Raw genomic sequence first — 17,732 nt, forward strand, 5'->3', positions numbered from 1 at the left:
CAAGATGACAAATATTGATAAAAAAAATATTAACAATGTTAACGATTAAAGGGAGATTTTTAAATTAGAAAAAATAATTTATCTATTTAAATATAGGGATTAAATTTTAACTTTTATCAAAGTACAGGGACTAAAGTCATATTTTAACCAAACTGTAGCTTTTAGGCTTTAATAGACTAACTGATTTGGGAAATTTTGCTAACGAACCCATGAAGGAAGCTCCTTTCATTGCTCATCTACATTCGTTCCCTTTCTTTAACCAATTTTCTTCACCGTTCATTTATCCGATTTCATGGGATACGTACACCCACTCTTCTGCTTTCTCTCTTTCCAAGATTTTCCCCCATTAATCTATCCAACTATATTTTCTTTTCCCATTTTAATCTTCATAAATTGAGTTTTATTTTCTTATTTTTGGGGAACAAAATGAGGGTGGCCAAGTCTCAGCTATGGCAACCATGCAAGAAAAAGAGGTCTTCGATTAACAGCAAGCTTTAATATAAACAGAGGGAAAATTGATAAAGATGCCCATTTTTTGAAAAGAAAATTACGAGGAAATTAAAAAAAAAAAAAGGGGGGGGAGAGAAAGTGATGACGACTCGCACGAGCTCGAATAGCAGGACACGTGTGGGGAAGTACGAGCTAGGGAGGACGTTGGGAGAAGGAACATTCGCAAAGGTGAAATTTGCGAGGAATGTAGAGACTCAAGAAAATGTAGCAATCAAGATTCTTGATAAAGAAAAAGTTTTGAAGCACAAGATGATTAGTCAGGTATTTATATTTATTTGAATGATTCTAATTAGGATTCTAATTATGAATTGACTTTGTAATCTTAATTTTTTATTGTTTCTCTTTCTTGCCTTTTTCTTTGATTTTCTTGGGACTCAAACATTGATTGTGAGCATAAGATGACTTGTTTGGAGGACAAATAGAGTGTTAAAACAACTAGCAAGCAAATGGAGTTTTTAAGAACCAAACTTCAATGGGTTAATAATGATAAATTTAGTTTTATAAGTTTTTATCTTTTGTCAATTTAATATTTTTCTAATTAAATTTGAACCTATAATCTTTTCAGAATGAGTCAAAATGTTGTAAGGTTAGTGCCGTACACCTGGATTGACATATAAATTATCATATTTAAAATTGTAATGTTTTAGTCCCTATTTTTATTAAAAAAAACAATACGATTCTTTTAGAAATAGTGGTCAAATTCGATTCCTTTTAAATGTTGAAGTTAAATTTAGTTCAAATGAAAAATAAGAATTGAAATGACAAAAAAAGTAATAAGAGTCAATTTTATCATTAGGTCTTTTTTAATAAGAAAGATGCTATTATTTTCTTTGCACATGCTACATTGTTCTTTTTCTTTGTCCTTCGCAGATTAAACGCGAAATTTCAACCATGAAACTCATTAAACACCCAAATGTCATCCGTATGTTTGAGGTTTGGCACAATTTTTTTCTATTTTACTTTGTTTGCTTGTTTCTTGTCTATGCTTCTTGGTGACTTCCACTGGTATTGTTTGTGTAGGTGATGGCTAGCAAAACAAAAATTTATATTGTTCTAGAATTCGTGACTGGTGGGGAACTTTTTGACAATATTGTAAGACATTGATAGTAACAAATATGTGTCTTTGTTTTGGAAAAGTGCTATCAGGATTCATTTAATGGCATTCATCTTATTTATGGACCAATACCAGGCTCGCAGGGGGAGATTAAAGGAAGATGACGCTAGAACGTATTTTCATCAGCTTATTAATGCTGTAGATTATTGCCATAGCAGAGGTGTTTATCATAGAGACTTGAAGGTGTGGGATATAGTTTGTGTTCACTACCCCTTCGTGGTAAAAGTACCATGGAGGTCGCTGTACTAGCAATCAGATTGCGTTTTGCCTCCTCTACTCGAAAAATGGGTAAATTAGTCCCTATACATTAGTTCGAAGAGCAAATTGGTCCGTTTTGTTAAAAATTTAATCTATTTGTACTGCTAAAAACTGATGTAGTTGATGAAATAACCAGACAGTGATACACGATGTGCCACTTATACTTCATGTTGACATACAAGGGCCATATTTTAACGATAGAAAATGATAAAATTTTTAACAGAATGATCAATTTGCTCTCTGATCTAACATACAAAAACTAATCTGCCCATTCTTTTAGTAAATGGGGCAAAATGCAATCCGACACTCATTAGAGGCGTCTCTCTGGTACTTTTACCCCTCCTTTCGCCTATAGCAGTTAAATATGTAAGATTATTTGATATAGTATTTTGTAACAGCCTGAGAATTTGCTGCTAGATGCTAATGGAGTTCTTAAAGTTTCTGATTTTGGTTTGAGTGCTTTACCTCAACAAGTTCGAGTAAGTGTGTTGTCTTCATGTCTTATGACCTCTCTCTGTGAGTGATAACATTTATACAATATCTTATATTCATTATGGATTTCTTCTATGTGTGCTGCTTTTTCGTAATTGTGCAGTCTTATACTACTCATTTGCTTTTACACGAGTTAAAGATGACCATTTTTGTCCACTTTGCATGTGTGTGGTTTGACCTTTGCTTAGGTGATTAAATTTTGTGGGTATCAAAGGAGATGATTAACCGTAGAAGCATATGGCAATGGTGTTTCCATCACCTACCGCATTGGTGGATGGGTGTTTATCGTTCATCTTTTCATAAGATACTGATAGAATAACTAAAACTGATTATTTGATCCTTTTTGTATAGGCGGACGGTTTACTTTACACAGCATGTGGAACACCAAATTATGTTGCTCCAGAGGTAGATAAGCTTTTGTTGTAAGCAAGATTCCTTTTTCTTAATGATCTATTAACTTTACTTTTATTACTTTCTTTTTTCTATCACTTTCTAGGTGATAAAAAGTAAGGGTTATGATGGAGCTAAAGCAGATGTGTGGTCATGTGGTGTTATACTCTTTGTCTTAATGGCTGGTTACTTGCCTTTTGATGACACCAATTTAGTGGCTTTATATAATCTGGTGCTTGTTCTCTATTTCTGTCTCTCAAATTTCTTTTTTCCTTTTACTTCAAAGTAAACAAATTTGGTAGAGTGTCATGTGTTATTACGTGCCAATTCATTATCAAAGAGAACACATGTACACATATAAGCAAAGAAAAACAGATACCTGCCATGTTTGTATCAGCCTAGTTGTCATGTTAGTGACCAACCAACTTGAAGTTTGATTTTTGTCTTCTGCATATAAAATGCTTTCTCTAAAAGAGTCCCCTGTCTGACTGCAGATATTTAAGGCGAATTTCAATTGTCCTCCATGGTTTTCATCAAGTGCAAAGAAATTAATCAAAAGAATTCTAGATCCTAATCCATTGACTGTACATACTTTTCTCCTTTTTTTCATGTTTTCCCCTTTTTTTCTTAAGTTGTATATGAATATTGTTTTCATTCTTTACTACTTGTGATTAAACTAGAGGATAACAATTGCTGAGATTCTTGAGAATGAGTGGTTTAAGAAAGGATATAAGCCACCTAAGTTTGAGGAAGCTGATGTTACTCTTGTTGATGTGGATTCCATTTTCAATGAATCAGGGGTAAGAGTTGTGTTTTTCACATATGGAACATGGTTTTGTGTTGTTGGTACAATGGGATGAATCTGTGTACACGGTTTTGATAACAGGGATCTCCAAACCTTGTCGTTGAACGACGAGAAGAAAGGCCTGCAGCACCTGCTATGATGAACGCATTTCAACTTATCTCGACGTCTCAGGGTCTTGACCTCAGTTGTCTGTTTGAGAAGCAAATGGTGTGTTAACCAAGTATCTTTAAATCATTATGTGATATACTAAACAGAAAATGGGAAAAATACCCATGGCACTCTTGACATTTTGATTACAGGGACTAGTTAAACGGGAAACAAGATTCACATCAAAAAGTCCTGCAAATGAGATTGTCTCTAAAATAGAGGAAGCTGCATTGCCCTTGGGTTTTGATGTGAAGAAAACTAACAATAAGGTTTACTCTAAATTTTTACTGCATTTAATCTTTGTGCTTCCTACATCTGTTGGACAATTGGACACTGAATGAACTGTAAATCTCTTTAGATCTTTCACCAGATATTAGTGATAACATGCTTAATTATTTTCTGTTTTTTTATGATTCACTTTCTTTTACATGTCACAGATTAAGCTGTTAGGAGAAAAACCTGGACGAAAGGGTCATTTGGCTGTTACAACAGAGGTACCTCTCGTTTAGTCATTATCTTTTTGCGCATAATTTCAGCTGTTTTCACCCCTTTAACCCTGCTTGTTTCCATCTTCAGATTCTTCAGGTGGCTCCTTCAGTTTGCATGGTTGAACTTCGAAAGTCTGGAGGAGATACCCTGGAATTTCACAAGGTATTAGAACTTATATAGTGCTTGCTGCTTATGAAAACACTTTCTTATTGAATATAAGTTCTAGGCCTCCCAGTGCTATGCTAATACCAATGGATAGTTTTATTTACTAGTGGGTAAACTACAATTGTAGCCACCCAGCTATCGATAAGTTTCTTTTTTGATCACCTAACTATTCAATTTTTTCTTTTTTAATCAGCCAGCCAGCTTTTAAAATTGGCATAATAGTAACTTTAACCTTAACATTTATACATTGTGTCAATTTAATCTTGATTCTAAAAAATTTAACTCTCAACATTTATACATTGTATAATTTGTTTTTTTTTTCAATGTTTTTCACATTGTATCGAAAAATTAATCCTAAATGTCACAAATAAAAGTAAAACTGAAAAAAAACAAATCAAACAATGCGTAAATGTTGAGGGTTAATTTTTTGAAATCAAGACTAAATTGACACAATTTATAAATGTTGAGGGTTAAAGTTACTATCATATCAAATTTAAAAAGTTGCCAAGTTTTCTTCCCGTTAGTAATTACTAATGGCTAGTGACCAAAAAAGAAAAAATCGAATAGTTGAATGATCATTTTATAACTTTCTATTATTTGGTGACAAAAAGATTTTACTAATTGTTGAGTGACTACCAGTATAATTTAACCTTTACTAATTTACCTATAACCATGATTACTCATCATGTAAAAGCATGCGATGGATATCACTTTGGTGTTCCCTGTTTTGAAATAACACCTTTGTTTTTCCCCTCCTAGCTTTATGTTTCCTTAATTTTACACACTGCTTTCTCAAATTTACAGTTTTATAATAATCTCTCTGCCGGGTTAAAAGATATTGTATGGAAAACAACAGAGGAAGGAAAACCGGAAGAAAATAAGGGTTAGTATATATAATACCAGCTTGTAGAGCTTACATATCTTTGAAGTGTAAATTTCTTATCATCCTATGATATTTTTTTGAAGGAGAACCTAAATTCAAACACTATTTTAGCTTGTATATGCATGACTTTAATGTGGAAGGCTTGTAGTATGTCAACAATTAGCAGTTGGGAAGTGTTGTATTATGTTATAAACTCTATATTAGGTGATCCTTTTCTTCCATGGTTTTCGTGCAATTGATTGCAGGGTCTCTTTCATCCCGATGACCGGGGTTTTCCACAGACGGTGCATCTAGTCAGTTCTCTAGGGCAAACTTGTGTTACCAGCTACTCAAACGGAATATTTTTCTCATTTTCCGATGGTTGTAGACTTCACCGTGTGTAAAGCACTGTATTCATGTACCAATTATATATTAGCCTCTGTTGGAATTTGCAATTCTAAAATACAATTTAACTCTGTTGTTTGGAGACTTAACTATGCCCATTAGTTCAATTAATGAATAAAAAATAGAAAAAACAAAATTGGTGGTTGGCATTGAAATTTTTTGTTTCCATTTCTTTCTTTCTTTTTTCCAATCTTTGTTATACCTCTACTGTTTCAGCCACCTACTCTTCGGAACTGTTTCTCAGAAAAATCCTTAAAAACAACTCCTCAGCTACACAACGATGTGGGCCTTGCATACGGACTGCTTCTTTTAATACTAACCGTCACATCTCATTTGAAGTGATTGGCAGTGTGTTTAATCATCATCTTACCTTAAGTCTATGGGGATAGACTCTTTGACCAACTTGATTTAAGACCATCAATAGAAGAATGACATGTGACACCTTAGAATCATGGCTAAAGGTATATAAGCCCTTAGCTCGTCCATGAAAGGGGATCTCTCTCTCTCCCAACTCTGATCAACCTACAACCACCATTATTTAAACCATTGCCTACAACGGCTCTCATCCTTATCCTAAGAAGGTCAACCACCCTACAATACCATTATCTCCACCTCCTCCGATTGTAGTGTCAACAATTGGTGTGGTGAGCGTGGACCACTTCCACCTTCGCATTTCTCCTTATGGCAAACCCAAAAACCAATATCCTTAACGGACAAACTCAAGATCAAACCCAAACGAATCAAAACTTTAACAATTATTACACCTAGCCTTACCCATATCAACAATACTATGAATCTTGCATTAGTTATCAAAGTCAAGCTTACGCCACCCAAAGCCCAGATGCCAGTCCCTAACAATCGTTAATGTTGCAAGAACAGTTCAAAGCTTTTTAAGAACAATTTCGACAATCTTAAGAGTCCTAACTACGGCAACAGGAAGCATAACAATAACAACAGGATTACCTCCAACATAATATGCGAGAATTATCGACTGCTCAAAAATGAGATAGAAGAAAAACCCTAATGTGAATCGTGAGCCACCCAAGCAAAAGAGTGCCAACATCGAAACAAGAGTCAACAGAAACACACCTCCATAGAGGGACCTAGAGTATGTTCCCAAGCACATTTCAGTTAGAGAGGCTGTAACACCCCTTACTTGATTCGATAACAAGTCCAAATAAAGAATGTCACATTGAAAATTTTCAAAATTTTTTTATAACATTCAGACACTTAATTTGCTATAATTAGACTTAATTTCAACATTTGAAATTCAATTTTGTGTTTAATATCAAAATTTATACATATATCCACCATCCGAACTTATTTCATAATCTTAAGATTTAATTTTAATTATTCTTGCTAATTCATCATAAACTTGTATACATAAACTTAAAAAATATTCCAGATCACATACAAATCATAACAAATTTAACTTATTAATTTCAAATTTCTATTATTTAATTTTATACACAATTATTGATCAAATATTTCATGAAATCAAGTATATAATTATAATGCTCAAATTTATAACTAAATGTTTCAGAATTGAGAAAACAGTCTCTTTTCCTCAAATTTTACAGTTTTTATAAAATAGTCCCTAAAATTTTAATTTTATAGTTTTTACGATTTAATCTTTAAAATTTTAATTTTACTATTCTTCAATTTAATTCCTTAAAACAGATTTTCTTATTCTACAGTTCAGTCCTAAACCCCATTTTGTACAGTTATGCAAAAAGTCATTTTTCTGAAATTTCCAAATTTTACAATTTAGTCCCTACAACTCAAATTGTCAAATTTTCCACAAATTAGTCCCTAATTTTCAAACCATTAAACTTTCATATTCTGTTTTCAGAATTATAAATTCTCGAATATATAAATTAGTCCTAAAGCTCATGTTTGAAATATTTATAATTTAACCCTATAGTTTCAAACTTTACTATTTTATGCTCATCTTTCCAAATTTTCATATTTCATAATCATATAATTTAGTTGCTACATCAATGTTTCATATTTCACTACCAAACCCTTAGAATTAAAAATTTACAAATTTTATCAAATTAATCACTTAACAAATCATTTTCAACTTACTCATCCAAAAATATTTAAAATAAATATTTACCACTTTCAACATAATAAATACACAATTTCATCATTCAAAATAATTAATTTCAAATTAAAATATTATTAGTAAAAGCACTCCCGCTTTCTTACTTTCAATTATTCACTTAAAATCATTCACCAAATAATTCATAAAGTCAGTCACCATTCGCTTCATACATAAACACAATACTTCTATCACTTTAAATAAATATACAATTAAATAAATATAGCATAATAATTTAAATAACTTACCCATATTTTCTCTCACTTCCATTTTCATCTTCAAGCCATCATGGTTGGTTTCATATAAAAGAGTACTCTTGAATCAGACTTTGGTGTGAAATCTCACTTTAATTTCATAAAAATTTCAAAGATTTTTAATTAAAATGAGAAAAGAATCAAATTGAATAAAATGAAACTTTTTTTGTTTTCTAAATATAATTTTGAAGAAAACCATGGCAAAACCAATTTAGTCGTATCAAGATGGTTGCCATATCAAGGTCTAGTAAAATAAAAAATAATTCATGAAGTTAAAAAATTAATTCTTAATTTAAAGAAAATAAATGTAATTATCTAAAAAATTCAAAATGAATGCACACATTCAGTATTTTCGATTTGATTTATTAATTATCTTTTAAAACTTCTCAGTAAATATTTGAAACTTTTTTAGATAATTACGTTTATTTTCTTTAAATTAAGAGTTATTTTTAATTTCATGTATGATTTATTTTATTACTTTTCACATGTAATTATTTTATTGGGTTACTTAAGTAATAAATTAAGTCTCATTAAAATATTTCACATCATCCCTTTAATTTTTTAACGATGCTTTCGTCAAATCTATTAGAAAAGCAGTTTGAAAAAAAAAACAAAGGGTAGTGGTAAAAAAGGCTCAAAAATACAATTAGAGTCATTTTGACTAAACATGTAAACGTTAGTAACTAAATTTGTCATTAAATATTTTTTATATTTATACACTTTACCCTATACAAACAATTTTAAATTTGATGTTATCTATTTTAAATTTTAAATTTATAACTTGACAGGTTTTAAATTTTTGTTTGTTTGAAATTTTAAAATTAAAAATATATATTTAAAGTTTTAAAAAGAATAGTATATTGTAATGGATAATTTAATTAATCTTCTTTTATCTTTCATTTAAAATATTGAATATACAAGGTGTGTTTCTTATTAAAGTTGAGAAATATTTTTCAATCCAAATTATGATTTTAAACTAAAAATTTGGTAAATAAGTAACTTTTAAACCAAACATTGATTTTAAATTTAGATTTTAAGCTAAACTCTTTAATTTTAGGTTTTGAAAATTATTTTTCAATAAAACTATCTTCATATCTCTCATGAAAACTTTTACTTTACAATATCATATTTAAAATAAATATTTTATCTTCTAAAAATAAATTACGGACAACAATCCCAATAATAAATTGACCAATAATATCGTTCAAAATTTACCATCATTAACGGACCCCTTTTGGGGTCGGGCAAGAAATTTTTCCCGACTGGCTGGTCTTAAACCTAAATTAATTAAAATTCATAAAAATATATAAATATTAATATGAAAGCATATTTATAATATTTTATTGTAGGGCAAATTAGTAAAAAAGCCCCTTTTTTTCAAAATTTACCGAAATGGGTCATTTATGTAATTATTTACTGGAATGGTCCGTTTTCTGCGAAATCGCGTCCACGTCAGCGCGATGTCAGGGTACGCGCCAGGAAATCGCGTCCACGTCAGCGCGATTTGCTGACATGGACACAAATCGCTCCTCCTAAGACGCGATTTGCTGACGTGGCATGAACGCTTTTTTTGGTAAATTGTCCTTGATTGTTTTAAAAGTTTTTAAAATGGGTTGCGCAACCTAATTGAAGGGCATTTCATATAAAAGGAAGCGAGGCTTGGTAGGCCCAAATACATAGAAAAACGTCCGACCCATCACTATTAAAAAAGAAGACTCGTGTTACGGCCTGGCAAGTATATATACTCGCGCTATAAGTTGGAGCTAACAATGTCAAGCGCTCGGGTTTCAAATTCGAACGAGTTTCGACTCGGCTGGTCTTGGTTTTAAAACTATTACTCTTAGCCCGAAAGAGGGAGGAAGGAAGGGAGCGAAGGCGCTGCAGCAATGAGAGAAGAGGTCATTAGCTCTGGTGGGACCATAGATCCCACTCCTGCTGCGAGGTACCAACTCTTGCTACTCTCCTTTTACTTGCTTTTCAATCTCAATTTTCTCAAATTAGGGTTTCCTTTTGTTTTCCTCAGAATCCGTTTTTTTAGGTGAATGTTCGGATTTTGTTTCCTGTTTTCCCGTGTGATTTTTAGGGTTAGTGTTAGGTTTGCTGGATGTGTTTTGGGAAGGGAAAATGGTTGAGATTTTGTTAAATTGCTGGAAAGTGAAGAACAAGCCATACGGGGTGGAATTCCGCTAGATATCCTAAATTTGAGCTTTGGCGTACTTTTATTTGAATCCAAATTAGGAAAAGGGAAAATTGAAAACAATTAATTAAACTCAGCTTGCATTTATGTAGCCAAAAAAAAGGGAAAAAACAGCTTTTGCATTTCGAAGTCTTAAGTAGGTCACTAGGTTTATGCTTTTATCTCTGCACACACTAATAATGGCTTTCCATAGAAGCGATGGTAATCTAGAAAAGATAGTGTTCGTCATTTGTATGGTTGGTTGTCAACCCGCTAAGTCATTATTTATGCTATTTTTTGGTTAATTTATCTGTAGAGGTATAGAGGATGGAAACTGGATCTATTTCAGCTAGGAACATGTCATTTCATTAGCAGGAAAGTTTTTGTTTCCTGTTAAAGAACTGACCTATAAGGGACAGGTTAAATTCCCTTAGCGCTAGACAACAAAAGTGCCTTAGACCATTTCGGGCAAGGCACATTTGATCAAGCCCACACTTGATTCCCATCCATGACATGCTCTTTTGCATGGCTATAGGTGCAAAAAAGCCTGCCTAATTGAAGTTTTCTTTAATTTCTTTACTTTTTATTGGTTGTACCTTTATTAGTAAAAAAAGAAGAAAAAAGATAGTATCAACTCTCTACTTATCATTGATCGATTATCCAACAATTGATATGGGATAAGAAAATTGTGCGTATTGGCCAACTAGAGAAATAGTCCTAATATTGTTACTACGTTATGAACTCTGAAAAAAATGATGATTCTTGTTCTTTATCAGTTCTGCTGGGGCATCCTCACCTGCTGTTCCAACAAATGTTGGCAGTGTGGATTGGTCTGGTCATGGTCAAAATTCCAAAGCTGCTTCTCAATCTTGTGTTGGATCCCAAGCTCCACGGATTTCATTCAGTACTAGTGCTGGTGGATCTGCCCTTGGATCATCTAGAACTTCATGTCGACCATGGGAAAGAGGGGATCTTCTTAGGCGTTTGGCTACATTTAAGCCTATGAATTGGTTTGGGAAACCTAAGGTACACACTTGATCTATCTGCAGCATCTCCTTAGTAGAAATGTAGTTCAGTGGAGTTTGCATTTTGTCTGACCTGGTTTTGTCTTATTTGTGATATTTAATATTCATCACAGTTGGGCAATTGCCTTATCACAAAGGACATCTTGGGCTCTTTTTCATGCAATCTTCTAAGTTTTTCCTGGGTTTTAAAGTGATTGCATATGCATTGAGTCAAGCATGTAAAAGGTTTAGTTTCTTTTAGTTGTTGAATATGCTTAATCTGACCTTAAAGCAAACTGCTGCTTTTCAAATTAATTGTAGGTTGCAAGTTCATTGGCTTGTGCTCAAAGAGGTTGGGTAAATATAGATGTTGATAAAATTGTATGTGAAACATGTGGGGCATGCCTGCATTTCGCATCCTCCCCATCGTGGGCTACTTCTGAAGGTTAGATATTGTTATTCAACTATTTCCTTTTCTTTATTTGCTTCTTTCTGGGGATATATAATCATTGTAGTAAGACCATCACATAATCTCCGACCTTTCTACTTAATGATGCTTTGAGATGTGCTCAATTATATATAAGAAAATAGATGACCAATGATGTAATGGACAGATAAATGGAAGAACTCACTTTTGGAACAGTTATTTTCCAATGAACTAATTGTGCTAATAGGAAACTTTAGTTCTTCGCCTAAGGAAGGTGATAAGAGTTTGACATGGTATTAGCTAAGAAAAATAAATTGTAGGAAACCTTCATGTTTTGTTTGCTTTATGTGTTTCTAAAGTGGTTAATTCTAAATACTTGCTTTTGCTTCCTTTCGTTTTTCTTTACATCAGCTAGGGAATTGATGAACTGAACCATTTGTATTTGTTTGACTTGTTGTTACATTAGCTTACTTATTATGGTAGGTCAGTAGCTGTAACAGTTGTTCTTGTTTAGGTAAATGAACTGTTTTGGTTTGTTTGGCTATCTGAAGGTAATATTATCAATGGTGTTTTTTCTGAGGGGTTTGCAGTTGACAAGATTTTGCTAGCAGTGCATTTCTAATGGTTCAATATGTTTTGGTCTCTCTTCTTTTCCTTTTTTTTTCCTAACACTTTATTTATTTCTTTTTGTTTTTCCGCCTTTGAAGTTGAGGATGCTGGTGAGGCCTTTTCCAAGCAGCTGGATATCGGGCACAAAGTTTCTTGTCCTTGGAGAGGAAACAGCTGTCCAGAAAGCTTGGTCCAATTCCCTCCAACGCCCCAGTCTGCCCTAATTGCAGGGTACAAGGATAGATGTGATGGACTTGTGCAGTTTCAGTCTCTTCCTATAATTGCTACATCTGCAATGGAGCATATGCGAGTTTCTCGGGGTCCACAGGTTGATCGCCTTCTCTCTCTGTTGCAGAATTATGTGTCAGAGTTTGAATCCAGATCAGAGAGTGTACCAGAACTTGATGTTACTCGAGATGGTGCATTTTGTCTGTACTCTCGTGTAAGATATTTTAATGTGTTTTTATCTGTTGGTAATTGGCAATGTTTCTATGTTCTTATGTGCTTTACTCTTTTACAGTCACAAAAGCTCATAAGTTTGTGCGGATGGGAACCGAGATGGCTTCTAAATGTTCAAGACTGTGAAGAACATTCTGCTCAATCAGCTAGAAATGGATGTTCTTTTGGCCCTAACAGAGCACAGGTTCATCTTTCACAGGATCCTGGACCAAGCAAAAATGCTCTTGCTCCTTCAGCCAAGGACACTGGAAAAAATAAAGTGTTAGTCATGGAGTCACGATCTGAATTCAGGGTGCCTTTGTTAGACTGTAGCTTATGTGGTGCTACTGTCAGGATATTGGATTTTTTAATTGTTCCTCGACCTGCTCGTGTTGCTCCCAACAACATTGATATCCCTGACACAAGCAAGAAAATGGGGTTGACACGTGGATTAAGTGCAGCCAGTGGAATTAGTGGTTGGGTTGCTGCTGATGATCCAGAGAAAGAACTGACTGAAGACCGTGATGAAGTAGGAACGACTGATGAGAGAAAATTAGTGCCAAAAACAGATGTTGATTTGAATCTTACAATGGCTGGGGGTCTGTCTTTCTATAAGTTGGGTAGAGCCACATCATCCAGAAATATGAATGATGCAGACATGGGTCGGGATCTAATGATTGGGCAACCATCAGGTAGTGAGGTTGGTGATCGAGCTGCTTCTTATGAATCACGGGGCCCTAGTCCTCGCAAGCGAAGCTTGGAAATAGGTGCCAGTTCAGATGATAGGCCACAGTTATGCACCCAACAGGCTGATAGTGTTGAAGAAACTGTGATTGATCGTGATGGTGACAAATTCAATGATTGCAGACAATATTCTGCTGGCCCTTCCAAACGTGCCCGTGATTCAGATTTTTTTGATACTTACTGCTCACCATATCCAAGAGATTCCTCTGAGGCAGGCCCAAGCCATTCGGTGGGTTTTGAAACTCATGGAGATGGTGGCAATAGAGTTGCTCTGTTTAGGCAAGGAAGTAACCAGGTTATTGAAATCCCGTCAGTGAGAGATTCAATGCGTGCGTCCTCTGTCATTGCTATGGATACTTTGTGTCACAGTGCAGGTGGTGACTCTATGGAAAGTGTTGAGAATTATCGCGGAGATGTTGACGATATTCATTTTCCCTCATCTAGTACATATGGCCACCTTGACATGAATGAAACATCAGAGTTGAATTATAGTAATCAAGCTCAGCAGAGTATTTGTTTCCAACCAGCTGCAGAGGAAGTTCCAGGTGAAATGGGCATCAGCAGTACAAATGACGGGGAGGAAATATTCAATGCTGAACCTGAAACTGTGACAGCTCAAGCTAGGGATGGGCTTAGTTTTGGAATTAGTGGGGGGAGTGTTGGTATGTGTGCCAGCCATGAAGCTGAAATTCATGGAGCAGATGTGTCTGTGCATAGAACAGATAGTGTAGTTGGTGATGTGGAGCCCAGAATAGAAGATGTTGAAAATCAGGGTCAAACTGGTGAATCTGCTCCAGATCCTGGGTTGATGGATGAGGTTGTCCCTGGTGAAATAAATAGGGAGGATCCTCATGGTGACAGCCAGGAAATGTTGTCACGCTCCTTGGGGCGGGCTGACAGTGGTTCAAAAGTTGATGGTTCTGTCAAAGCAGAGTCTGTTGAAAGTGGTGAAAAGATAAGCCAAAGCTGCAAACTAGCCCCAGATAACGGTGCTCATCCTTCTCTCTCCTGCAATGCTAATATGTACTCTGGTAATGAAACACCCAAGAAAGAGGAAAAAGATGCTGGAAAATCATCTTCCATAAACAACTGTCCTGAGCCAGAGTCAGATTTTGCTGTTGCAAATGGAATAGGTAAACTCTATGTGCCTTACTTGGTAGATCCTAGCTACCAATTTGCATTGATTTACTTCTAAGGCTCATTGGGTAGTTTAACCCTCTTTTTATTTATTTATTTATTTATTTCACTTTAATAAAACATAAATAAGGCGACAAAACTAATTCATCTAAGAACCGGCTGTTAAACAAAAGGAAGATTCCCCTCTTTGGTGCCCAGGTATGATGTAAATTTTCCTTTAACTTGCATGAGGTTTCAATCATAATCCCTCTGGTTTGTTTTGAAATTTCTTTCACCCAGCCTACTGAAGCAGTAACAATGAGCTAGTCTCAGTACCATAAAAAATTGACTTCTAGGCTGGAATTAATCAAACTTTTATCTGGATCATGTACTTATTTGTATTGGTTGCTAGATATATTTGTAATTAGCATTTATCAGTGTACCATATGTGCAAGGAAAATTGTACCAGTTCAGTTCTGACTGAAGTTACCTTCTTCCATTTAACCATATCAGACTTTTGGTTTGTGTTGGAATACATGTTTCATGGAACTGTATGAAAAATTGAAGGTGTTCCGGTTCCAGTTCCCTTCTTTTTCTCTTTGGGATGCCTTATCAAGACTACTTGTTTTTTAGGCCCCCCAAAAGGAGAAAGCAATTATGAAGAAGCTGTAGAATTTGATCCGGTTATTCATCACAACCAATTCTGCCCTTGGGTGAATGGAACTGTTGCTGCTGCTGGCTGTAATGGCTCCAGTGCTGATGTTGTTGCACTCTGTGGATGGCAGTTGACGTTGGATGCCTTGGATGCCCTGCGGTCACAGGGGCATATTCCTGTACAAACAGTACAGTCTGAGTCAGCAGCATCGCTGTATAGGGTTTGTTTGTCTTAATACTGAAATATGATGGTTCTTGGGCCTACAGGCTACTACAGTAACCCTTCATTTCCTCAACCATTGCTAATTTTCTCTTGCAGGATGATCACCAAACTCCTGGTAAAAAGCTCCATCGACGGCGTCCTATGAACAAAAATCACGGGCAATAATGATGGCCAAACACGACGTGTAAAGACATCTTCAATGGCTAGTAAGTATGTCACTTATGTAAAATGATTGGTTGTAGCTGCTTCTAATCATGCATCTTTCTTCATGTAATCTTATTCTAAACGGATTTGGATCGTCTTCCTGGAAGTTTAGGTCTTATCCTTCTAGGTATGAAACAAATTTTAGTTAGGGAGCGTGGTGCGTCGCATGCAATACATGCATATGTGTATATATATCTATATCTTTTTGTTTTTCTAGAAGTGAAAAAGTAGTTGAAATTATCCATGTTTTATTCTGGTCCAAATCTACAATGTATATGTTATGTATAAAAAGATCAGCTTAATTGATCTTAGATTGACAAAACTAGAATAAACTTCTATTTCAATGGGGAGTGATCATACGTGCTAGCTATTATTGTTGGTTACACGGCTGTCATAAGCATATCTTTTTGGCAGGATTATTTACATATATTATTTACACGGCTGTCATAAGCTATTATTATTATGTATAAAAATATATTATTTACATATATTATACCTCAATGCTCTTGTGAAAATTCTGGTATAATTTGCAAGTCTAATGGCAGTGAAAAGCCCTTGATTTTCCTATACAACAACACTATGAAATAGGTGGTTTGGGGTTGAAGTTTTGGAAGTTTAAATGCTGAACATAGGTTATTGATGCCTATTATTAAAGAAAAAAAGCTTTTTCAGTAATCATGGCCAATCTCAAAAGAGTTCAGGAAAATATAAGGAAGGCAGGCACGGACACACAAAAATATAATATGGTAGCATTATTTTAGTGTCAGAGTTAAATCTAGTAAAAAATGCATCCTTCGTTGAGCTCAAAAAAAAAGAAAAAAAGATGTTAACTGACATGCATACAAGTTTAATTGGCATCCCCAAGTATAACCGCTACTGTCAACAATGCATGTAACCTTCTTCTAACTCCACCCCCACCCCCCCCCCCCAAAATAAAAAATTCTATTAAAAAATTTTCAATGATTTTATAACCTGAAGCGTGTTATTATTGCATCACTTGTGTGCTTTGGTCAGTAAAACAATAAATTTGGACAACACATGCAATCCTACTGCAAATGTGATTGTCATGTCTACATGATAGAACCTGTTGTTAACAAAGGCTTACTTTAACTGTAATTATGTCTATCCTCTGGCTTTCATCTTCGTGTTGTATGCCAATGTCATGTAGGATGGAATAAGCATTCTCAACGGTTGAAGCAAATTGGAAAAGCTTTTTCTGTCATTGCCACTGGAACTGCTGCCACTAGCCCTGGGGAAGTTCCGTCATTTCTTAATGTCCCTTCTTGTTAAACTCTTATTTCATGGTAAATTACTTTGTGTCAATTCTTACTGCATAGAGGATCTATTATGCTTTATTTAAGCTGGTTCTTCTCAGTATTATGAACATTATTATTATTCACTTGATCAGTGATGTGACAGTGAACATTGCTGTTAAGAACAAAGCTTTTGTTTTTCTATTCTTCTGGGTTTTGGTTTGTAATAGATAGTGAGAATATTGTAAACTTAGTTAGCTCAGCCTTAATAAGATTTTGATCTCTACTTAATGCTGACATGGTTTTATCTCTCTGCTCAGAACCCAACTATACTCTTTTTTTCTCTCTAATTTTGTCATTACAATTGACTATCCTGTTTATGGTCGACCATTTTCAACATGAAGTTTGTTTACAGACATATTTCTATGTGATAATGTCATATTTTGTTCATGAATTATAAATTATGCAATGTTGTGCTTTAACTTTAAAATTTTACAATGTGGTACCTAAAGTTTGAGTTCATTTATCAATTTACGACAATTTGTTAACAATAATGTCATACATAAAATTGCTACATTACTTTCTAGTTCGTCAGATTTGCGTTTGCAGTATTGCAAATTTGGTCTAAGATAGTACAATTATTTTTTAACACATGATTTTAAATAATTGAGTTTTATTAATTTTTTATTATAAATTGTTGAATTGTTGTGATGATTAAAATTTCAATTTCGATAAAATATGAGGATGCATTAAAGAGTTTAACTGTAATAGGATAGGATGGTACCTGGTCCACTTCGTATCCACCTTAGTCATCTAAAAGAAATCTGGCTGCATCCAATCATTTTTCAACCCAATCGCAACGTGTCATTGCCACATAACGTACAAATAA

General features: G+C 34.4%; 1 protein-coding gene across 1 annotated transcript; it reads left to right on the top strand.

The window, feature by feature from the left end:
- The first annotated feature begins 203 nt into the window (after positions 1–203).
- LOC105775818 (uncharacterized) lies at positions 204–17,140 on the top strand. Its single transcript, XM_052622034.1, has 22 exons — positions 204–771; positions 1,381–1,443; positions 1,531–1,602; positions 1,700–1,807; positions 2,281–2,361; positions 2,726–2,779; positions 2,871–2,996; positions 3,259–3,348; positions 3,445–3,564; positions 3,651–3,776; positions 3,869–3,985; positions 4,154–4,210; positions 4,293–4,367; positions 5,175–5,253; positions 9,850–9,937; positions 10,948–11,197; positions 11,497–11,620; positions 12,310–12,653; positions 12,732–14,526; positions 15,143–15,384; positions 15,483–15,592; positions 16,759–17,140. The coding sequence occupies exons 1-21, from the start codon at positions 592–594 to the stop codon at positions 15,549–15,551; spliced, it is 4,260 nt and encodes a 1,419-aa protein (XP_052477994.1). The 5' UTR covers positions 204–591; the 3' UTR covers positions 15,552–15,592; positions 16,759–17,140.
- Positions 17,141–17,732: the final 592 nt, after the last annotated feature.

This window comes from Gossypium raimondii, chromosome 10, assembly GCF_025698545.1.
Source record: "Gossypium raimondii isolate GPD5lz chromosome 10, ASM2569854v1, whole genome shotgun sequence".
Classification (NCBI taxonomy): domain Eukaryota; kingdom Viridiplantae; phylum Streptophyta; class Magnoliopsida; order Malvales; family Malvaceae; genus Gossypium; species Gossypium raimondii.

Bases quoted from the DNA above. Each gene is read 5' to 3' on its own strand.
- LOC105775818 (XM_052622034.1), top strand. From the start codon at position 592: ATGACGACTCGCACGAGCTCGAATAGCAGGACACGTGTGGGGAAGTAC. The intron at 2,997-3,258 runs GTGCTTGTTCTC...GTCTGACTGCAG, and splicing joins TAGTGGCTTTATATAATCTG to ATATTTAAGGCGAATTTCAA. The intron at 4,368-5,174 runs GTATTAGAACTT...TCAAATTTACAG, and splicing joins ATACCCTGGAATTTCACAAG to TTTTATAATAATCTCTCTGC.